The 24,587-nt window shown below is 46.2% G+C and overlaps 1 protein-coding gene across 4 annotated transcripts in view; it reads right to left on the reverse strand.

Annotated features, from left to right (window-relative positions):
• Positions 1-24,587, reverse strand: part of GOLGB1 (golgin B1) — a 109,060-nt gene that overhangs the window by 10,718 nt on the left and 73,755 nt on the right. For 3 of the 4 annotated variants that reach the window (XM_043500487.1, XM_038401174.2, XM_043500478.1), the window contains 3 exons: positions 20,359-20,537; positions 19,345-19,513; positions 6,210-6,359 (listed from right to left, as the gene is read on the reverse strand). In XM_043500487.1, the coding sequence (XP_043356422.1) occupies positions 6,210-6,359; positions 19,345-19,513; positions 20,359-20,537 (498 nt within the window). The remainder of the gene's footprint in view (positions 1-6,209; positions 6,360-19,344; positions 19,514-20,358; positions 20,538-24,587) is intronic. The other variant, XM_038401184.2, reaches the window with a different exon arrangement.

Genomic DNA, 24,587 nt, shown 5'->3' on the forward strand with positions numbered 1-24,587 from the left:
AAACTAGACTTCATGTAATCAGGATGGCTGTTTTATAAAGATGCCCCCCAGCGAGCAGGCTTAGCCCTTAAAGAATGGCGATGACTGCTGCTTTATTGGGACTACACTGGCGCAGATCTTACTGAATGCTGAGGGGTTTAGATGGTGTTAAGTAGGTAGAATACGAAATGCCCAGCTCCAGGCTTAATACTGAGTTTGCCAAGTAAAGTTTCTGGAAAAATTCAGTGAGCAGAACTTTATACGTGTCTGAGATTTAGAATCATAGAATCATAGAATATCAGGGTTGGAAGGGACCCCAGAAGGTCATCTAGTCCAACCCCCTGCTCAAAGCAGGACCAAGTCCCAGTTAAATCATCCCAGCCAGGGCTTTGTCAAGCCTGACCTTAAAAACCTCTAAGGAAGGAGATTCTACCACCTCCCTAGGTAACGCATTCCAGTGTTTCACCACCCTCTTAGTGAAAAAGTTTTTCCTAATATCCAATCTAAACCTCCCCCATTGCAACTTGAGACCATTACTCCTCGTTCTGTCATCTGCTACCATTGAGAACAGTCTAGAGCCATCCTCTTTGAAACCCCCTTTCAGGTAGTTGAAAGCAGCTATCAAATCCCCCCTCATTCTTCTCTTCTGCAGACTAAACAATCCCAGCTCCCTCAGCCTCTCCTCATAAGTCATGTGCTCTAGACCCCTAATCATTTTTGTTGCCCTTCGTTGTACTCTTTCCAATTTATCCACATCCTTCCTGTAGTGTGGGGCCCAAAACTGGACACAGTACTCCAGATGAGGCCTCACCAGTGTCGAATAGAGGGGAACGATCACGTCCCTCGATCTGCTCGCTATGCCCCTACTTATACAACCCAAAATGCCATTGGCCTTCTTGGCAACAAGGGCACACTGCTGACTCATATCCAGCTTCTCGTCCACTGTCACCCCTAGGTCCTTTTCCGCAGAACTGCTGCCGAGCCATTCGGTCCCTAGTCTGTAGCGGTGCATTGGATTCTTCCATCCTAAGTGCAGGACCCTGCATTTATCCTTATTGAACCTCATTAGATTTCTTTTGGCCCAATCCTCCAATTTGTCTAGGTCCTTCTGTATCCTATCCCTCCATTTGTTTGAATGTGTCCAGGATTCCTGGATCATTCAGTGCCTAGGGTGGATGGTGAATAAGGCACTGTTGTGTTGTAAATGAGGCTGTTGTCTGTTGGATAATTTGTTGCAGAAGCTGAAAGGTATGTAGTGACTAACATAGGGGACTGCACCAAAATGCACAGGAACAAGGGATCACAATTAAAGAATGCACAGGCTACCGTAATTCTACCATTTTCTAACTTTTGAGTGCTTGACTTTGCAGTTCTGATAATTCTCTTTGGTACATCATTGCTTGTTTCTTTACGCAAAGAGAGATAATCCAAAATGTATGGAATGCAAGCAGAGGAGAAGCTGTCCGGGATCTGTTTCTTACCAGTTGGCAGGAACTGTGTCACAATGTGAATGTGAAAAGGACGCTTGGTGCCAGGGCCACAGACTGTCATCAGGACTGAATTAAAGCAATTTGGAGCCCTAGGCACACCAAGATATAGGGCCCTCCAGAGGTCCAGTCTCACAATATAGCCCTGAACCCCACCTGGAGTGGCAGGGGGCCCTCATCCCATCCCACAGAGCTCAGGGGCAGCAGCATGAGGAAATTTTTCCCATCCAGGAATGGCAGCTGGGATCCTTCAACCTCTGGGAGCAGCAAACGCCCCCTTCTCCCTCCAGGGAGGCAGGAATAGCAGCAAGTGCCCATCCCCACTGTCCTTCAATACCTATCCCACTGCCAGACTGTCTCTGCTTGCGTGAGGGTTGTGGTGGTCGGGGACTCCCTCCTCAGGGGGACTGAGTCATCTATCTACCGCCCTGACTGGGAAAACTGAGAAGTCTGCTGCTTGCCAGGAGCTAAGATTCACGATGTGATGGAGAGACTGCCGAGACTCATCAAGCCCTCAGATCGCTACCCTTCCTGCTTCTCCACATGGGCACCAATGATACTGCCAAGAATGACCTTGAGTGGATCACTGCAGACTACGTGGCTCTAGGAAGAAGAATAAAGGAGCCTGAGGCGCAAGTGGTGTTCTCGTCCATCCTCCCCGTGGAAGGAAAAGGCCCGGGTAGAGACCGTCAAATCGTGGTAGTCAACAAATGGCTATGCAGGTGGTGTTGGAGAGAAGGCTTTGGATTCTTTGCCCCATGGGATGGTGTTCCAAGAAGGAGGAGTGCTAGGCAGAGACGGGCTCCACCTAAAGAAGAGAGGGAAGAACATCTTCACAAGCAGGCTGGCTAACCTAGTGAGGAGGGCTTTAAACTAGGTTCACCGGGGGAAGGAGACCAAAGCCCTGAGGTAAGTGGGGAAGTGGAATACCGGGAGGACGCAGAGCAGGAGAGAGGAAGAGGGGAGGGCTCCTGCCTCATACTGAGAAAGTGGGACCATCAGCAAGTGCCTATACACAAATGCAAGAAACCTGAGAAACAAGCAGGGAGAACTGGAAGTCTTGGCACAGTCAAGGAATTATGATGCGATTGGAATAACAGAGACTTGGTGGGATAACTCATATGACTAGAGTACTGTCATGGATAGATATAAACTGTTCAGGAAGGACAGGCAGGGCAGAAAAGGTGGGGAAGTTGCACTGTATGTAAGAGAGCAGTATGAGTGCTCAGAGCTCTGGTATGAAACTGCAGAAAAACCTGAGTGTCTCTGCATTAAGTTTAGAAGCGTGAGCAACAAGGGTGATGTCGTGGTGGGAGTCTGCTATAGACCACCAGACCAGGAGGATGAGGTGGACGAGGCTTTCTTCTGGCAACTAACCGAAGTAACTAGATCGCAGGCCCTGGTTCTTATGAGAGACTTCAATCACCCTGATATCTGCTGGGAGAGCAATACAGCGGTGCACAGACAATCCAAGACGTTTTTGGAAAGTGTAGGGGACAATTTTCTGGTGCAAGTGCTGGAGGAACCAAGTAGGGGCAGAGCTCTTCTTGACCTGCTACTCACAAACCAGGAAGAATTAGTAGGGGAAGCAAAAGTGGAGGGGAACCTGGGAGGCAGTGACCATGAGGTGGTCGAGTTCAGGATCTTGACACAAGGAAGAAAAGAGAGCAGCAGAATACAGACCCTGGATTTCAGAAAAGCAGACTTTGACTCCCTCAGGGAACTGATGGGCAGGATCCCCTGGGAGAATAACATGAGGAGGAAAGGAGTCCAGGAGAGCTGGCTGTATTTTAAAAAATCCTTATTGAGGTTGCAGGAACAAACCACCCCAATGTGTAGAAAGAATAGTAAATATGGCAGGCAACCAGCTTGCCTTAACAGTGAAATCCTTGCTGATCTTAAACACAAAAATGAAGCTTACAAGAAGTGGAAGATTGGACAAATGACCAGGGAGGAGTATAAATACATTGCTCAGGCATGCTGGAGTGAAATCAGGGAGGCCAAAATCACACTTGGAGTTGCAGCTAGCAAGGGATTTTAAGAGTAACAAGAAGGGTTTCTTCAGGTCTGTTAGCAACAAAAAGAAAGTCAAGGAAAGTGTGGGCCCCTTACTGAATGAGGGAGGCAACCTAGTGACAGAGGATGTGGAAAAAGCTAATGTACTCAATGCTTTTTTTGCCTCTGTCTTCATGAACAAGGTCAGCTCCCAGACTGCTGCACTGGGCAGGACAGCATGGGGAGGAGGTGACCACCCTCTGTGGAGAAAGAAGTGGTTTGTGACTATTTAGAAAAGCTGGATGAGCACAAGTCCATGGAGCCGGATGCGCAGGGATGCAGAGCCATTGGCATTATCTTTGAAAACTCATGGCGACTGGTGGAGGTCCCGGACGACTGGAAAAAGGCTAATGTAGTGTCCATCTTTAAAAAAGGGGAGGAGGAGGATCTGGGGAACTACAGGCCAGTCAGCCTCACCTCAGTTCCTGGAAAAATCATGGAGCAGGTCCTCAAGAAATCAATTCTGAAGCACTTAGAGGAGAGGAAAATGATCAGGAACAGTCAGCATGGATTCACCAAGGGCAAGTCATGCCTGACTTATCTATTTGCCTTCTATGATGACATAACTGGCCCTGTGGATGAGTGGAAAGCAGTGGACGGGTTATTCCTTGACATTAGCAAAGCTTTTGCTCCTGTCTCCCACAGTATTCATGCAAGCAAGTTAAAGAAGTATGGGCTGGATGAATGGACTATAAGGTGGATAGAAAGCTGGCTAGATCGTCGGGCTTAACTGGTAGTGATCAATGGCTCCATGTCTAGTTGGCAGCCAGCATCAAGCGGAGTGCCCCAAGGGTTGATCCTGGGGTCGGTTTTGTTCAATATCTTCATTAATGATCTGGAGGATGGCTTGGATTGCATCCTCAGCAAGATTGCAGATGCTAAACTGGGAGGAGAGGTAGATACGCTGGAGAGTAGGGATAGGGTACAGAGGGACCTAGACAAATTAGAGGATTGGGCCAAAAGAAATCTGGTGAGGTTCAACAAGGACAAGTGCAGAGTCCTGCACTTAGGACAGAAGAATCCCATGCAACGCTACAGACTAGGGACCAAATGGCTAGGCAGCAGTTCTGCAGAAAAGGACCTAGGGGTTACAGTGAACGAGAAGATGGATATGAGTCAACAATGTGCCCTTGTTGCCAAGAAGGCTAATGGCATTTTGGGATGTATAAGTAGGGGCATTGTCAGCAGATCAAGGGATGTGATCGTTCCCCTCTATTCTACATTGGTAAACCTCATCTGAAGTACTGTGTCCAGTTTTGGGCCCCACACTACAAGAAGGATGTGGAAAAATTGGAAAGCATCCAGCAGAGGGCAACAAAAATGATTAGGGGACTGGAACACATGACTTATGAGGAGAGGCTGAAGGAACTGGGATTGTTTAGTCCGCAGGAGAGAAGAGTGAGGGGGGGATTTGATAGCTGCTTTCAACTATCTGAAAGCGGGTTCCAAAGAGGATGGATCTAGACTGTTCTCAGTGGTAGCAGATGACAGAACAAGGAGCGATGGTCTCAAGTTGCACTGGGGGAGGTTTAGGTTGGATATTAGAAAAAACTTTTTCACTAGGACGGTGGTGAAGCACTAGAATGCGTTACCTAGGGAGGTGGTGAAATCTTCCTTCCTTTGAGGTTTTTAAGGTCAGGCTTGACAAAGCCCTGGCTGGGATGATTTAGCTGGGGATTGGTTCTGCTTTGAGCAGGGGGTTGGACTAGATGACCTCCTGAGGTCCCCTCCAACCCTGATATTCTATGATCCCATGCGGGCTGGGTCTGCTATACTCTTCTCCTTCAGCCATATAAAACTCTTGTCTGGGATGGGTTGTCTGTGCCTTTAAAGAAGTGGGTCACAGTTAACACTCCATTGAGATGCATGGGGCAGTTCCTCCCTTTTGGAGCTATTATCTCAGGCTGTCTGCAAACTCAGACAGTCAGTATATTGGTTACACTCAGGCCACATTTTCCAGCTTTTCTTCACAACCATAAGGGCAAAGAACTTCTCTTTATTAAAAAAAAAAAAAAAAAAAAAAAAAAGTAACTCCTAATCTGATGTAATCATATGACTCCAGGAGTTATGGACCTGTGTCTAGGGCCCCAACGCTTATGCCTTAATACAGCCTGGCTAATGGAGAAGTAAGAGATGTAAAAGATTGATTTGGCTCCATCCAATCCATCTCCCAGAAGATAGTGCAGGACTGTTCCCTAGCTACAGTTATTAGTATTTTGCCCAGTTTAAAGTGTCCCCAGTGTTGGGGCTCCCCACCACAGATGACAGTTCATGAACTGGATCCATCTCCCTAATGGGGAGTGACAGGGCCCCTGGCCCTTCCTCTGGGACCATTCCCAGGCAGATTCACCCCTGTGCCAGGGAGAAAGGGGGCCCCCAGCTCTTCCCCTGGGGATGATTCTCTGGCTGGCCCCATGGCCCTGTCAAGGTGTGATGGGGCCCCCAGTTCTTCTCTAGGGAAGCTGTTCTGCAGCCCAACAGCTTTTCCTGATATTCACCCTGAGTCTCATTACTTCTCCGGTGTGGGTCTGTAGGCTCTGGGACAGAAGTTTGTTCTCCAGAAGCCCTACGTTCCCAGCACAAGTCCCTTAAGTGGGGAGAGGTCTGCTCCTTCCTCCAAGTCCTAGAGGATGTCTGTGCTCTTCCTTGTCCCAAGTTCCATAAGCAGGCAGAGGCAGCTTGCTGTACCTTACTGTTTAACTGCTGAATTCTCAGCTCCTTTTGGTGCAGCTCTTTCAGGCTGTCACCCAGTTGGACCCGGAGGTGATCTGTCTCGGATTCTAGGGCGGACGGGTCCCCTCCCAAAGTTTCACTGGAGCTGGGGGTCTCTGGAGAAGTCTGCCAAGAAAAGAGTGATGAAAGTACCTATTGCTGAGATCTCTTTGTTGAATCCCATTCCCTTTTTAACCACACACCTGTCTGGTGTACAAGTCACAAAACCTTCCATTGATCCTATATCTGGAACATTGCTTGCCAATGCCAAAGGGGTGAGAGTAAATGGCCACAGCACAAAGGGCAGCTGAAGAGCAGAACAATTAGTGAAAGTTCAGTTGGCTTACACATGGGACTCTTGACCTTCCTTGTTTGCCCAACAGCCTCCTTAGAGGCCTGCAGCAGCAATGGCTCAAAAGACACCAGTATATGAATGGGAATGTGCAAGAGCATCAGCAAAGCCGTCCTTGCCCCTATGGCTCTTCAGCTTAGAGAACAAAGAAACTGGCACTCTGCCTCCCTTTCCTTCACATGATCCATGCAAGAACTCCACACCTGTACACTGTATTGTTCCCACTTGGACCTACAGATTGTAAGGCCTCGGAGACAGTGGCTTTGTCTACCACACTAAATACTCAACTTCAGCTTAAAGTATGAAATCAGCAGCAGAGAACATCCTTATTAGGCAGCTTGTTATCCTAAGAGAGCTTCTTAAAGCACTATCCCCAAACATAGCTCTTCCCATTTTTGTTGTTGATACCTTGAGTGGTTGCTTGAGATCAACATTGCTAAGTATTTACAGTGCTACTGAACAGGGACCCATGAATCAGGAATTCCTGAGCTCTCATCCCAGTCTGGCATGGACATCATCTGTAGCCTTAGTCAAGCCACACCTTCTGCCCCAGTGTCTCCATCTGCTAAATGCGGATAATTCTCCCTAGTCCATGTCACAGGGATATTGAGAGGACTGATAATTGTACAGCACTTTGCACATGAACAACAACAAATAAATAGTAAGGATTATTATATAAGTAACAAACAACCCTCAGAGCCTCTGGTTCTGGAACCTTTTATATGGCTGCTGCTGGGACACTGAGGGTCCTAACCTCTAACACACCAGCATGTTTGTGCCAAAGAGAATTCTCTATAGTCAGAGTCATAGAAATTATCTATCTGAGGTACATCTAGAGCACCCATCATTGGTACAGTGCCAGATTCAAGTAAGGAACTGACGTGGAGATGGGCCTAACCCATAACAGGGATCTAAGGGATGATCTGTCAAGTTTCTGAGAACCAGTAAGAGGGAACCAGAACCCAGTGTCTGGGGATGTTAGCACAGCAATACCTGTTCTGACAGGTTCATGTCTGCATTCTCTCCGCATTATAGGAGGAGAGATTTCTGATGCGGGAACAGACCTGTGCTTTTTCTCTTTGGCCTGGAGGGCAAAGGAAAAAGTGTGCCTTTGTGGTCTGGTGCACACACGCCTGTCTAAAAGCTGGATCCACACTGGATCTGTGTCACAATCCACATTTGGTTTGGGAACCATGGAATCACTTGTGGGGCTGTAATGCTTCCCAGGGTTGTGAGGCACCTCAATACCACTTGTCCTTAGCAGGAGAAAGCCTGGTCCATCCTTGGCAGGGGTCAGCTCCCTAGAGGGAAAGAAGGCTGTATAGTTTGAATGGCTTCCACTTCAGCAGAAGTGGGATCAATCTCCTTGGGGACAGGCTGGTTAGAATAGTCAGAAAAGGGTTGAACTAACAGCAAACAGAGAGGGTTAAAAGGAGGGATGATATGAGCACTCAGCACAAAAATTAGATGTTGAGAACAAAATTAATCAAGGAACCAAAGGATATGAAGAGAAGAAATTCTTGAATTGACAATACACCAACGCTAGGAGCCTGGGTAATAAAAAGGAGGAAATGGAATTACTCATTTATGAGCATAAATTCAATCTAGCTGGCATTACAGAAACCTGGTGAAATGATTTGCATGATTGAAATGTTAAAATCAATGTTTCTAACCTATTTAGGAAGGATCAAGTGAGCAAAGGGGTGGGGGAGTGGCACTCTGTGTCAAAAATAGCATTACCTCTTTCCGAGTCTTGGATAACTCATACAAAAATGATCCTGAATGCTTATGGATCAATGTCCTAACAGATAAAGCTCAAGATAGGGAACCAGTTGGTGTCTGCTACAGATCACAAAACACACTAGGGAACAGGATGACCACCTCTTTACGCACCTTTCTATAATGTGTAGGAAAAAAAGCTGTGTGGGGAACTTCAATTTGAGTGACATATGCTGGAGGTCTTATGCTGCGAGTACTAAAACATCCTTGAGATTTCTAACAATTATACATTACAATTTCCTAACTCAAAAAGTGTTGCATCCAACATGGGGAAATTCTATATTAGACCATGTTCTAACAGATAAAGAGGAACTGATCACAGACCTAAAAGTTGATGGTATATCTGGTACAAGTGACCATGATTGATCACATTTGTAATGTGCAAACAGAATAAAATTCAGACCAATTTTTTAATACATATACATACACATACACACACACACGGTGCTTTAAAAGGGCCAGTTTCACAAAGCTGAAAACAATTATCAGCCATATCAGCTGTGAGGAAGAGGTCAATCATAAAAATGTGAATAATAATTGGGAATAATTCAAGAACACCTTATTAGACACCCAAAAAACCACAATCCCATAATTGAGGAAGGAGGCCATGTTGTCAAAAATCCCCACCTGGTTTAAAAGGGAAGTGGTGGCAGCTGTAAAAATATAAAATAACAATAACAAATGGAAGAACAGGGAAGTTGATATTAATGAATATACAGCAGAAATTAAGAATTGTAGAAAACTGATTAGGGAAGCCCAAGGATACAAGGAGAACTCTATTGTCAGCTGAGTTAAGGATAGTAAGAAGAAGTTTTTAAAATGTATTAGGACCAAAAAGAATCCTGACAATGCTATTGGTCCATTACTAGATGGAAATTGCAGAATTATCAATAATAATGCAAAAAAGGCAGAAGTGTTCAACAAATATTTCTGTTCTGTATTTGGGGAAAAAACAGATGATATAGTCTTATCATATGGTGATAATACTCTTTCCTTTCTACTAGTATACCTGGACGATGTTAAACAAAAGCTGCTAAAGTTAGACACTTAAATCAGCAGGTCCAAATAACTTGCATCCAATAGTTTTAAGAGCTGTCTGAAAAGCTTGCTGTAAAAGACAGTTACCTTTTCCATAACTGGTGTTCTTTGAGATGTGTTGTTCATGTCTATTCCACAATAGGTGTGCATGCTTGCCACGTGCACCGGTGCTGGAAGTTTTTCCCCTAACAGTACCTGTAGAGGGGGGAGTGCCCCATCCCGTGACTCCTGGAGCAGTATAAGGGGGGCTGTGCTCCCCTCACCCTCAGTTCTTTCTTGCCAGACAACTCCGACAGAGGGGAAGGAGGGTGGGATGTGGAATGGACATGAGCAACACATCTCGAAGAACACCAGTTATGGAAAAGGTAACTGTCTTTTCCTCTTCGAGTGATTGCTCATGTGCATTCCACAAATAGGTGATTCCAAGCTATATCTGTTGGAGATGGGTAGGAGTTCACAGACTCTTGGGACGGAGTACAGCCCTGCTGAACCTAGCGTCCTCCCTGGTTTGGGAGACGATCGCATAATGCGAGGTGAACATGTGAACCGAAGACCAGATGGCAGCCCTACATATGTCCTGAATAGGAACATGGGCTAGAAAGGCAGCCGAAGATGCTTGCGCCCTAGTCAAGTGTGCCCTCACAATCAGTGGCGGGGGGACTCCTGCTAGATCGTAACAGTTACGAATACACAAGGTGATCCAGTTGGAGAGCCGCTGAGTGAAGATAGGCAGACCTCTCATGCATTCGGCCGAGGCGATGAACAGCTGTGAGTACTTCCTGAATGGCTTAGTCCGCTCCAGGTAAAAGGCCAGAGCCTGCCTCACATCCAGCATGTGGAGGCGGCACTCCTCACTGGATGCATGGGGCTTGGGACAGAGCACCAGCAGGAAGATATCCTGACTCATGTGATAGGTGGAGACCACTTTGGGGAGGAACGAAGGATGTGGTCGGAGCTGGACCTTATCCTTATGGAACACTGTGTACGGGGGTCAGTGCCCTGAGCTCCAAGACCCATCTGGCTGACATGATCACCACCAGGAAGGCTACCTTCCACGACAGGTGTGACCAGGAGCACATAGGTAGCGGCTCAAACGGGGGACCCGTCAGCCAGGCCAGCACCAAGTTCAGGTCCCACTGCGGGACTAACATACGGTAACAGACGATCCAATCCCTTAAAGAATCAGCCAGTCATGGCATGGGAGAAGACCGTGTGCCCCTGCACTGGCAGGGGAAAGACAGATATGGCTGCCAAGTGCACCTTGACGGATGAGGGCACTAGGCCCTGGGCTCTAAGGTGAAGAAGGTAGTCTAAAATGAGCTGAATTGGGGAAGCCACGGGCGACACGCCCCGATCAGCCGCCCACCATGAAAAGCAAGACCACTTTGCCAGGTAGGCCTACGAATTTATGGTCTTGGTAAATTGGTGGACCGTAAAATGGAAGAAACGTCTGTGCCCCTCGAATATATGAATGTGGAAGTATGCGTCCTGCAGATCGAGGGTGGCATACCAGTCCAGAGGACCCAGGGAGGGGATGATGGAGGCCAGAGAGACCACGAGAAACTTGAGCTTTACCATGTACTTTACCATGTACTGGTTCAGGCCTCATAAGTCCAGGATGGGCTTGAGCCCACCTTTGGCTCTCGGGATAAGGAAATACTGGGAGTAGTACCCCTTGTGTCTGAACTCCGCTGGCACTACTTCCATCGCTCCTAGGCCAAGGAGCCGCCCCACCTCCTGCTCGAGCAGGGCCTTGTGAGAGGGGTCCCCCAGGAGGGACTGGGACTGAGGGTGGTTGGGTGGGTAGAGATAAACTGGAGGGTATAGCCCCAGGAGACGATGCTGAGGATCCAACAGTCTGAAGTCAGCCGCGACCATTCCAGAAGAAAAGCACACAACTGGTTGGAGAAGGGAAGCTTTATTGCGGGTGGATCCCTGGTATGAACTGGGAAGTCGCCCCTGGGGGTCCCGTCAAAACTGACTTTTTCCCACCTGCTTGCCCTTGGAAGGCCTAGGCTGGGGAGCAGACTGGGACTGCATCTGCAGGCACTTTTTATAGTCTTGAGACTTTTTATAAGGGGGCTTATATTTAGAGTAGGTGGCCTGGGTGGGAGATGCTGAGGCCTAAACTTGGTCCTGGCTGGAGCCGGGACACAGAGTCCAAATGTCTTAAGTATTGTGCAGGAATCTTTCAGGCTGTGCAAACAGGGCCTTGCCATCGAACGGAAAGTCCTGCAAGGAGTTCTGCGCCTCACTGGACAGCAGGAGCCACAATGCCCTCCTCACAGACACCACGGAGGCCATAGACCTTGCAGCTGTATCCGCGGCATCCGACGCTGCTTGCAGGGTTGCCCTGGCAGCCGCTGTACCCTCCCTCCTCCAGGATAGCTTTGATCTCCTTCTTGTCACGCTCCTGGAGGGAGTCCTCGAATTTCGGTAGAGAGCTCCACAAATTGAACTCATACCATCCCAGGAGAACCTGATGGTTCGCCACCCTTAACAGGAAACTTGAGGATGAATAAATCTTTCTCCCAAATAAGTCCAGCCTCCTTGAGTCTTTATTTTTCGAAGTAGGGGCTGGTGGCCCTGCCTCTCCCTGTGGTTGACTGACTCAACCACCAGGGAGTTGGGAAAAGGGAGGATGTACAGGTATTCATGCCCCTTGGTGGGCACAAAGTACTTCCGTTCTGCCCTCAGAGATGGGGGGCAAGGAAGCCGGGGTTTGCCACAAGGTGTTTGAAATTTTTTTCCACCCTTTCGTGGAGTGAGAGGGCCACCCTGCCCGGTGCCGAGGCCAAAAGGACATTGAAGAGGAAGTCCAAGGGTTCCTCCACCTCCTTAGCCTTAAGGTTGAGGCTTGATGCCACCCTTTTCAATAGTTCCTGGTAAGCTTTAGAGTCCTCCTGTGGAACAGAGGGAGGAGGTGCCGTAATCACCTCATCGGGGAGGATGAGGTTGCGGGTGTGGTACTCTGTGTACCCACTAGTACCAGAGGTCCCACCACTTGGTCGTCCTCTGGGCATGGCACCAAAGACACCCCTCCGACTCCTTTCTGGGAGGCTGGGAAAGGGAGGCCAATGGTCTTTCCGAGGCTCTGGCCACCAAGCGAGCCCCCACTGGGGGCTGCGTCAGGGGCCGCGGGGCCCATTGGTACCATGGTGCCGGCCAAGGAGCCAGGTGCCACTGCACCTGCTGTGGCACCGGCAGAGCGGGCTGTTCAGCCTGACTAAGCTGTTCCATGGACCGATGACTACAAAGGGAAGCTGGGCTGGCATACAACCTGCCGCTGTCCCTGGACCGGGAGGAGCGGTGGTATCAGGAACGGTGCTGACCACGAGACCATGATCCCAACGTGGAAGAGTGGTACCGCTGGTAGCAGCTGCTCCACGATCGGCTCCAGCAGTCGGATCCATGACGGCAAGGTGCTGGCGATCGATGCCCGGGACTGCGGGAGTGGTGCCGCAGTGGGGTCCTGGAGCAAGACAAAGAATGGCAACTGCGTTGATGCCTGTATCACAACAGGCTACGGTAGCCTCTCGGAGACGAGGACCTCCAGTGCCGTCTGTCTCGGTCTCGATGGGATCCGGTCCCTCAAGGGGGAGCAGTGCCTGGAACCCTTGTCAGTCGGAATCCAGCCAGACAACCTGGTGGGGGTCGATGGGGACCGGCGCGGACTGCACACGGGGCGGTTGCTGAGCCGCGAACGGAGTCGTGAACATTCCCTTGACTGCAAACAGTACAGATCAGGTGGTGACTGCGGAGATCAAAGCAGTGGCTTGCCTCTGGACCGGGGAGCCAACGGTGGCAGTGCCCCTGGTACCGGCAGAGACAATGTTCCGGGCCGCTTTGCAGTGCCTCCAGCATGGAGGGCACCCAGACATCCAGGGAGGCCTGCACCAAGTGGGCCAAGCTACTCTGCTCAACCTGAGTTAGAGGCCTAGTGGCTGACGGGGACTGAGAACTGCCCAACATGGGTCTAGACTCTCCTCCGGTCTTGCTCTGGTGTCTTGGCGGTGAAGACCTCTTCTTAGCCTTCTTGGTGTGTCCCGTGTCTGGGGAGTGGTGCCGGCCGGTGGAAGGCACTGAAGGGTTGCCGCGCACCGACACAGCGGTACCGACTTGGAGCAGCACACTGGAGTCAGGGTCAGCGCCGACTCCATCAGAATGTCTCAGAGCCGAATGTCCCTTTCCTTCTTGGTCTGAGGCTTGAAAGATCTGCAAATCTTGCAGAGATTGCTGAGATGGGTTTCCCCCAGACAGTGTAAACACTCACTGGCATGCGGGTCACTCACTGGCATCGGGCCCCTGTAAGTGTCGCACGACTTAAAGCCTGGGGCATGGGGCATACCCTGACCCAGGCACACTAAACTAAACTAAACTAACACTAATCTAAACTATTTCAACTACAGGAACTACAGGAACTACTAACTATGAATGAACAAGAGTTCAAGAGGAAAGCTGCAGAAAAGCTGGAGCAGAGCAGTTCCAATGCACCTTCACTGGCAGTAAGAAGGAACTCGGAGTGGGAAGAGCGCGCACTCCAGGGGTCGCTGGGACGCCACTCCAGGGGTTGTTGGGGTGATCCCCTACGGGTACTACTAGGGGAAAAACTTCTGGCACCAGTGAATGTGGCGAGCATGCACACCTACGGTGGAATGCACATGAGCAATCACTGGGGTGAAAGTGATCATGAAATGGTAGAGTTCATGATTCTAAGGAATGGTAGGAGGGAGAACAGCAAAATAAAGACAATGGATTTCAAGAAGGCAAACTTTAGCAAACTCATGGAGTTAGCAGGTAAGATCCCATGGGAAGCAAGTCTAAGGGGAAAAACAAATTGAAGACAGTTGGCAGTTTTTCAAAGAGACATTATTAAAGGCACAAAAGCAAAACTATCCCACTGCACAGGAAAGATAGGAGATATGGCAAGTCACCACCCTGGCTTAACCAGGAGATCTTCAATGTCTAAAAATCAAAAAGATACTTACAAAAAGTGGAAACCAGGTCAAATTACAAAGGATGAATATAAACAAACAACACAAGTATGTAGGGACAAAATTAGAAAAGCCAAGGCACAAGTCAAGAGCTAGGGATATAAAAGGAAACAAGAAAACATTCTACAAATACCTTAGAAGCAAGAGGAAGACAAAGGACAGGATAGGACCGTTACTCAATGAGGGGGGAAAAACAATAACAGAACATGTGGAAATGGAAGAGGTGCTTAATGACTTCTTAGTTTCAGTTTTCACCAAGAAGGTTGGTGGTGATTGGACATCTAACATAGTGAATGCCAGTGAAAATGAGGTAGGATCAGAGACTAAAATAGGGAAAGAACAAGTTAAAAATTATGTAGACAAGTTAGATGTCTTCAAATCACCAGGGCCTGATGAAATGCATCCTAGAATACTTAAGGAGCTGACTGAGGAAATATATGAGCCATTAGTGATTATCTTTGAAAAGTCATGGAAGACAAGAGAGATTCCAGAAGACTGGAAAAGGGCAAATATAGTGCCAATCTATAAAAAGGGAAATAAGGACAACCCAGGGAATTACAGACCAGTCAGCTTAACTTCAGTACCTTGAAAGATAATGGAACACATAATTAAGCAATCCATTTGCAAAAACCTAGAAGACAATAAGGTGATAAAGTAACAGTCAGCATGTATTTGTAAAGAACAAATAATGTCAACCAACCTGATAGATTCTTTGACAGGGTAACAAGACTTGTGGATAGGGGGAAGCGGTAGACGTGGTATATCTTGACTTTAGTAAAGCTTTCGATACTGTCTCGCATGACCTTCTCATAAACAAACTAGGGAAATGCAACCTAGATGGAGCTACTATAAGATGGTTGCATAACTGGTTGGAAAACCATTCCCAGAGAGTAGTTATCAGTGGTTCACAGTCATGCTGAAAGGATATAATGAGTGGAGTCCCACAGGGATCAGTTCTGGGTCTGGGTCTGTTCAATATCTTCAATGATTTAGATAATGGCATAGAGAGTACACTTATAAATTCTGCAGACTATACCAAGCTGGGAGGGGTTGCAAGTGCTTTGGAGGGTAGGATTAAAATTCAAAATTATCTGGACAAACTGGAGATATGGTTTAAAGTACAGACAAGTCTCATCTTACACGCATTTAACATGCGCGAATTCAGCTTTGCACGGTTGGCAAAAACAAAAAAAGAAAAATAATTTAGATACTGTACCTCTAGTACGGGCGATTCCGCCCGCCATTACACTCAATGTAATTTTGACTATACGCGATTTTCGCTTTATGCTCTGACTGTGGAACGTAACCCCAGTGCAAGATGAGACTTGCCTGTAAACCGGATGAAATTCAATAAGAACAAATGCAAAGTACTCCACGAAGGAAGGCGCAATAAGTTGCACACATACAAAATGGGAAATGACTGCCAGAGAAGGAGTACTGCGGAAGAGGATCTAGGTGTCATAGTAGATCACAAGCTAAATATGAGTCAATAGTGTAGCACTGTTGCAAAAGAAGCGAACATCATTCTGGAATGTATTAGCAGGAGTGTTGTAAGCAAGACACGAGAAGTAATTCTTTCGTTCTACTCCGCGCTGATTAGGCCTCAGATGGAGTATTGTGTCCAGTTCCAGGCGCCACATTTCAGGAAAGATGTGGACAAATTGGAGAAAGTCCAGAGAAGAGCAACAAAAATGATTAAAGGTCTAGAAAACATGACCTATGAGGAAAGATTGAAAACATTGGGTTTGTTTAGTCTGGAAAAGAGAAGACTGAGAGGGGACATGATAACAGTTTTCAAGTACATAAAAGGTTGTTACAAGGAGGAGGGAGAAAAATTGTTCTTCTTAAACTCTGAGCATAGAACTAGAAGCAATGGTTTTAAATTGAAGAAGGGAGGTTTAGTTTGGACATTAGGAAAAACGTCCTAACTGTCAGGGTGGTTAAGCACTGGAATAAATTGCCTAGGGAAGCTGCAGAATGACCATCATTGTCTAACCTGTTCTTAAAAATCTCCAAACACGTGTCAGGGATGGTATAGATAATACTTAGTCCTGCCTTGAGTGCAGGGGACTGGACTAGATGACCTCTCGAGGTCCTTTCCAGTTCTATGACTCTACGTTGAGGCCAAAAGGGCTAATGCATAACCAGGGGAATCTCAAGTAGGAGTAGAGAGGTTATTTTTTACCTCCGTACTTAGCACTGGTGCAACCACTACTGGAATGTTTCCTGCTCTGGCATCCGCAGTTCAAGAAGGATGTTTATCGGTTGGAGAGGGTTCAAAGGAGTCACAAGAATGATAAAAGGATTAGAAAACGTGCCTTTTACTGATAGACTCAAGGAGCTCAATCTATTTAGCTTAGAAAAGAGAAGGTGAAGGGATGATTTGATCACAGACTATAACTACTTACATGGAGAACAAATATTGAATAATAGGCTCTTCAATCTGGCAGAGAAAGGTCTAACATGACCCACTAGCTGGAATTTGAAGCTACGCAAATTCAGACCGGAAATAAAGACATACATTTTTAATGATAAGTAATTAACCATTGGAATAGTTTATCAAGGATCGTGGTGGATTTTCCATCACTGACAATTTTTATAGCAAGATTGGATGTTTTTCTAAAAGATATACTTTAGGAATTATTTTGGTGAAATTCTATGGCCTGTGATATACAGGAGATTATACTAGTTGACCATAATGATCCCCTTCTAGCTTCAGAATCTATGAATAAGGCTAGGATTTTTTTTACTTCTGCCTGAGATGGCTGTGAACTGCAGGGTACCCCTGCCACACAGTGGGAGACCCCCGGAGCTGGCGGGGACCCCCCAGTGCTCCCAGCAGCCCCTGCAGTTGGGCTTCCCATTTTGTCATGGATATTTTTAGTAAAAGTCACAGACAAGTCACAGGCTTCCATGAATTTTTCTTCACTGTCTGTGACTTGTCTGTGACTTTTACTAAAAATATCTGAGACAAAATCTTAGCCTTATCTATGAATCTATGACTCCATCAGCCAGGGGCAATGAAAGCATTCCCTTCTCAGCCCATGTAGGCTTTACTATCTTTCTGCAGGTTAGAAATAGGCACACTCCAACCCCGAGCCCTCCAAACATCTCCCTGTAGTACCAAGCCCCTGGTCCACTGGGCACTCTCAGTATCAGATGCACTATTCCCAAAGGAATAGTACACCTCAGTTTACCAGATACACCTCAGGGATCACTGCTCTGCTTAATTTACAGATCTTAGATTTATTTACAGTAAAAACAAGTATAAGTTTATTTAGCCAAGAAAAGAGCTTCAAGTAATAGCAAGTAGGTAGAAGTACTGGAGACAATTGGCTACCTCTAACACAAAATAATAGGTCTTAAACTAATTTTGATGGAATATATGGGCTAAAAGGTGTTAACATAACCCAGTCACTTTCCAACATTAAAACAATTGGAAATGGAGGTTCTGGGTTTCTCATGCAGAAACTTCAGCCTACTTAGTACCATGACAAGCATACTATCAAACAGTGCTTTAATCTTTCATTAAAGATACAGAAAAGGAAAAACAATTAAAGCCTTTGAAATGTAAAGTATTAAGGCTTTAATTTAGCAACATTTTTTGTTCTCTTTCCCTTTAGCAGGAGAGAGTTTTCAAAAGCAAAACCCCTTTGTTTGACAGTCTCTGAGATGGTACCAAAGGTGGTGGTAACTCCCGTTCTAGATAAAAGATAAGTGAGCTGAGACAGGCTGAAACTGGCTTCTTTGGATCTGAGCCAGGTGAATCCTTAGGCTCAGCTTCAGCTAAGTAGGTCACTGCTTTATGACTCAAGTGTGGTCCTTTTACTTCTCCTGTAGGGGACCAATGCCTGAAGCAAGTCTCCTGGAATGCTCCATGCTCAGACTCTGTTCAGGGCTTTTTGGCTGCAAGACCCCCTTGCTGGAACACTGCTTGCAGCTAGTTCTGAAGCTCTTTCCTAGCCCACGGTGTAAAGATCCCGCACATGCAGCAGACAAGTGCCCTTCCATGGGGCACGCTTAACATATTTCCCACTTCAGATGCCCATGTGGAGAACAGCGGGAATAAGAGGTGTAAGTCTCTTGAAGGTCTGATCTGCTATATCAGACCCAAGGACTCATGACAGAGCACAAAGAGCCATACAGGCGCCAAAATGTACTTAAAAATCAGAATTTGGAGCAAATAAAACTAGAACCAATTAGAATTGACTAAAACAAACAAAAGACTTAAAAAAAAAAAAGCCCTGGGAACAAAGTTCCAAAAACCCAGGTCAAGCAAGCTGAGTGAGGTTCCACATCTGCTCGCTATTACGATTGAAAGTAAATGAAATATATGGCCACCCTGTCCCTTTTTCTATTCTAATTCTTTGAGCATTCTGAGCTGCAAAGGTGGGGAAAGGGGACACACAAGGATGCTCCAACAAACACTGCTTTCTAGACTTTTTCACTTATCCCCACTGTACAGTTGGTGCATCCCATGAATGGAAACATACAGAGGACACTCAAATAAGAACTTCCCTCTAATACATTTGATCCACCTGCTTTCAGATGCTGTGACCCCACTCCTCATAGAATCATACAATATCAGGGCTGGAAGGGACCTCAGGAGGTCAACTAGTCCAACCCCCTGCTCAAAGCAGGACCAATCCCCAACTAAATCATCCCAGCCAGGGCTTTGTCAAGCCTGACCTTAAAAACCTCAAAGGAAGGAGATTCCACCACCTCCCTAGGTAATGCATTCCAGTGCTTCCCCACCCTCCTAGTGAAAAAGTTTTTCCTAATATCCAACCTAAACCTCCCCCACTGCAACTTGAGACCATTACTCCTTGTTCTTGTTGCTATCACTGAGAACAGTCTAGATCCATCATCCACCACTCTGGCTCCTCCCTGACTGAATTCCAAGCTTCCAATTCCACTATAATATGAAGGGAACTCCATCCTTGCTCACCTGCCTTTGGTATTGCTCCTCTATGACCTGCGACTTGGACAGGGGTGACGTCACACAATCTTGCACAATCCTTTGCAAGTGACTTAGCTGCTGGTCTTTGTCTGCCAAGGCCACCAAGTACTGCTCTTTTTCCCTCTTGTTCTGCATCTCCCATGTGGTCTTCTCCTGTCTGCAAAGCAACATACAGTCAACATTATAGAAGGCACATCCTACAGTATATCCTGCAGTACTCAGGAAGCCCAGCATAGGCCTAGCAGGGGAACAGTCTCATTCCTCCCCACAGTTAACCTATGCCAGGAGAGTTTCTTTGCAACAAGATACTGCTGCATAGAGACAGAGATACCCAATTCACACAGTTGAGGACTTAGAGCAGGGTTCAGAAAGTCATTTTGCAGTCGGCTTGGGGACTGCAGCATGTTCACTGCTACACACTTACAGTACCCCTGGACAATATGTTTTCCTTTGTCTTCAGACAGCTTGGACTAGACTGTGATAAACAACTTGTGTCAGAATGCAAGGCAGGGATAAGAGGTAAATCACTTAGTCTTCTCACTGGCTGGTTAATTTTAGCTGTGTGGGGAAGGACAGACTGCTGTAGGAATATTTATGGACTGCATTTGTTAAGGGAGACAGCAGCATGGGTTGGGCATCAAACTAATAAATAAAGAATTAGTCACTCCTAAGTAAGAATGGCTTCTGCAGTAAAACAAACTAGGTTAACAATCTGGTCACCAGGTGGAGGAGGAAGAAATTTGCTCCCATGTTCTAGTACTACATAAATTAGGTATAATATTGGATGGGGGCAGTTATACATTCCTCTGCAATATGCAATACTACTGCTGGAGGCAAGAAACAAAATTAGAAGAGCCATTGGCTTATTCCAGAATGAGTTTCATATAACAACCTGACCTCATCCTCCAGCCATATGCTCTATTCCCAATGGGACCCCCCCAAATCTTGCATCAAGGAGATTATTTGCCCCCATGGACCAGTATGCAGAAGGGCTGTTCTCACCTGAGCTGGTGGAGCTCCTGTTGGCAGGAAATGCTGTCCTGCCTCAATTGTTCTTGGAGACAATGCTGTTTACCAGCCTCTTGCTGATACTCCTGCAGTTGAGCCTTTAAGTGAGAGATTTCAGCTGTTTCCATACCAATCTGCAGGTACTGCTGCTGCAGATTCTTCAGCTCTGTCAACTTTAATCAAAGGAAAACAACAGAATGACAGGTTTCAGAGTAGCAGCCGTGTTAGTCTGTATTCGCAAAAAGAAAAGGAGTACTGGTGGCACCTTAGAGACTAACAAATTTATTAGAGCATAAGCTTTCGTGAGCTACAGCTCACTATTGTGTGACCTCTGCTGAATAGATAGGCAAGGTTTTTTAATTATTTACAGAAATTCCTGAGGTGCTCTTCACTATGGCATCTGGAGAAGGTAATCACGTCCAGCAGGCAGGCAGGGCTTATGGAGTGAGCCATCACTTATTATACAAGTCCTGCTAAAAGCAGCTCAGAACAGCGTCAGCACTGGTGAACTGCCCATCCAGCACAAGATCAAAGCAGAGAGTCTCAAACTTTGGCTCCTGGCCCACCTGTGACCAACACTTCCTGGCAACCCAAAGATTGCTGGTTGGTTACAAACAAATTCACAGATTCTAAGGCCAGAAGAGACCATTGTGATCATCTAGTCTGACCTCCTGTATAACATGCCAGAGAACTTCCTTACATTAATTCCTGTTTAAATGGAGCCCATCTTTTAGAAAAACAGCCAATCTTGATTTAAAAATTGCCAGAAACAAAGAACCCAGCACAGTCCTTAGTAAGTTGTACTAATAGCTAATTTACCCTCACTGTTAAAATTTATACCTTATTTCCAGTCTGAATTTGTCTAGCTTCAACTTCCAACCAATGGATCTTGGTGCATCTTTGCTAAATTAAAGAATCCATTATCAAATATTTGTTCCCCATGTAGGCAGTAAATCAACTGTGATCAAGTCACCTCTTAACCTTCTCTTCACTAAGCTAAAGAACTTGATACCCTTGAGTTTATCACTATAAAGCATGTTGTGACAGGGTGAGGCCAGATGGCTACAGGAGAGTGCTACAAGAAGTCACAGTGCAGGAGCAGGCGGTGATGGCGCTGCACTACCAGGGAGCTGAGCTCCAGGATAGCCATGATGTAGTCACTGGGCGTCTCCTGGCAGTTGCTGTTGTAGCTGAAGACGCATTTCTGCAAACTGTTCAGGGTCATGAGGCTGACCTGTTCAAACACGTCCAGGGATGCAGGGCCTGACACTACCAGCCGGCGCCACTTGGCATGCATGATGTCAGTGCTCTGGGTCCCTTTTCCCTTGGTAACCGAACAGAGGTTACTCTAGGTTAATTAGGACACCTGGGGCCAATCAAGGGCCTGCCAGAACCTGTTAAAAGCCACCCCTCCAGGCAGATAGGTGTGCATGATAAGAGTGGTGGGAGGAAAATGTGCTACTGGAGAACTGGGTGGTGCAAATGCTGACGAGCACCAGGAGGGAAAACCCCACAGGTACAGAGGTGAAGGGCAGGGGAAACCCTACCTAAAAGGGTGAACAGCCCTTCTGCGCCCCAGAGGTCTGAGAGAAAAGAGACCTCACCGGAGGGGAGAGACCGAACTGGGGGCCTGGTTTGTTGCCACCAAGCCCGGAGGGGCTACCAGAGACTAAGAGGCTTCCCTCCCCCTTCCCAGTCAGGGAGGCAGGAAGGAACCGTGCTCAGGCAAGGTATGGACAGCAAGCCCAGGGACATGGGGAAATTCTGAAATAGAGAGGAATACACCAGCCCACCACTAAGTGGAAGCACAGAATCCACCGAGGCAGAGGAGCGCTGTCACAACGTTTTCTAAGGCCATGTCTACACTAGCACTTATGAAAAAAACCCACCCCTGCGCGACATAAGTTTTGCCAGCATAAGCTCTCATGTGCACAGTGCTATGTTGGTGGGAGAAGCAAGTCTAAGGGGAAAAACAACTGTAGACAGTTGGCAGTTTTTCAAAGAGACATTATTAAGGGCACAAGAACAAAACTATTCCACTGTGTTGGAAAGGTAGGAAATATGGCAAGAGATCACCTTGGTTTAACCAGGAGATCTTCAATGATCTAAAACTCTGAGTCCTACAAAAAGTGAAAATTCGGTTAAATTACAAAGGATGAATATAAACAAATAACACAAATATGTAGGGACAAAATTAGAAAAGCCAAGGCACAAATCAAGATCAAACTAGCTAGGGATATAAAAGGAAACAAGAAAACATTCTACAAATACCTTAGAAGCAAGAGGAAGACCAAGGACAGAGTAGGCCCATTACTCAATGAGGGGGGAAAGACAATAACAGAAAATGTGGAAATGGCAAAGGTGCTTAATGACTTCCTGGTTTCAGTTTACACCAAGAAGGTTGGTGGCGATTGGACGTCTCACATAGTGAATGCCAGTGAAAATGAGGTAGGATCAGAGTCTAAAATAGGGAAAGAACAAGTCAAAAATTACTTAGACAAGTTAGATGTCTTCAAATCACTAGGGCCTGATGAAATGTATCCTAGAATACTTAAGGGCTGACTGAAGAGATATCTGAGCCATTAGCAATTATCTCTGAAAAGTCATGGAAGAAGGGAGAGATTCCAGAAGACTGGAAAAGGGCAAACTGGGGAATTATAGACCAATCAGCTTAACTTCTGTACCTTGAAAGATAATGGAGCAAATAATTACACAATCAATTTGCAAACACCTAGAAGATAATAAGGTGATAAATAACAGTCAGCATGTATTTGTCAAGAATAAATCATGTCAAACAAACCTGATAGGTTTCTTTCACAGGGTAACAAGCCTTGTGGTTAGGGGGAAAGTAGCAGAAGTGGTATAGCTTGACTTTAGTAAGGCTTTTGACATGGTCTCGCATGACCTTCTCATAAACAAACTAGTGAAATACAACCTAGATGGAGCTACTATAAGGTGGGTTCATAACTGGTTGGAAAATCGTTTCCAGAGAGTAGTTATCAGTGGTTCACAGTCATGCTGGAATGACATAACGAGTGGGGTCCCGCAGGGATCGGTTCTGGGTCTGGTTCTGTTCAATATCTTCATCAATGATTTAGATAATGGCATAGAGAGTACACTTATAAATTTTGCAGACAATACCAAGCTGGGAGAGATTGCAAGTGCTTTGGAGGATAGGATTAAAATTCAAAATGATCTGGACAAACTAGAGAAATGGTCTGAAGTAAACAGGATGAAATTCAATAAGGACAAATGGAAAGTACTCCACTTAGGAAGGAACAACCAGTTGCACACATACAAAATGGGAAATGACTGCCTTAGAAGGAGTACTGCAGAAAGGGATCTGAGGATCATATTAGATCGCATGCTAAATATGAGTCAACAGTGTAACACTGTTGCGGGGAAAAAAACAAACAAACAAAACAAAACAAAACAAACATCATTCTGGGAGTATTGTAAGCAAGACACTAGAAGTAATTCTTCCACTCTATTCGGCACTGATTTGGCCTCAAATGGAGCATTGTGTCCAGTTCTGGGCACCACATTTCAGGAAAGATGTGGACAAATTGGAGAAAATCCAGAGAACAACAAGAAAAATGATTACAGATCTAGAAAACATGGCCTATGAGGGAAGACTGAAAAAATTGGGTTTGTTAAGTCTGGAAAAGAGAAGACTGAGAGGGGATATGATAACAGTTTTCAAGTACATAAAAGGTTGTTACAAGGAGGAGGGAGAAAAATTGTTCTCCTTAATTTCTGAGGATAGGACAAGAAGCAATGGGCTTAAAGTGCAGCAAGGGTGATTTAGGTTGGACATTAGGAAAAACTTTCTAACTATCAGAGTAGTTAAGAACTGGAATAAGTTGCCTAGGGAGGTTGTGGAATCTCCATCACTGGGGATTTTTAAGAGCAGGTTGGACAAACACCTGTCAGGGATAGTCTAGATAATACTTAGTCCTGCCTTGACTACAGGGGACTGGACTAGATGACCTCTTGAGGTCCCTTCCAGTTCTATGATTCTATATTTATAAGAAAACTATGTAAATGTGGTCTTTATGAAATTAGCATAAAGTGAGTGGACAACTGATTGAAAAAACCATACTCAAAGAGTACTTACCAACGGTCCCGTCAAATGAGGAGTACCTATCAAGTAAGTGGGGTCCCACATTGTTCTGCCTGGGTCTTGTACTATTCAATATTTTCATTAACAACTTGGATGATCA

The sequence above is a fragment of the Dermochelys coriacea genome, chromosome 1 (assembly GCF_009764565.3).
Source record: "Dermochelys coriacea isolate rDerCor1 chromosome 1, rDerCor1.pri.v4, whole genome shotgun sequence".
NCBI classification, from domain to species: Eukaryota; Metazoa; Chordata; order Testudines; family Dermochelyidae; genus Dermochelys; species Dermochelys coriacea.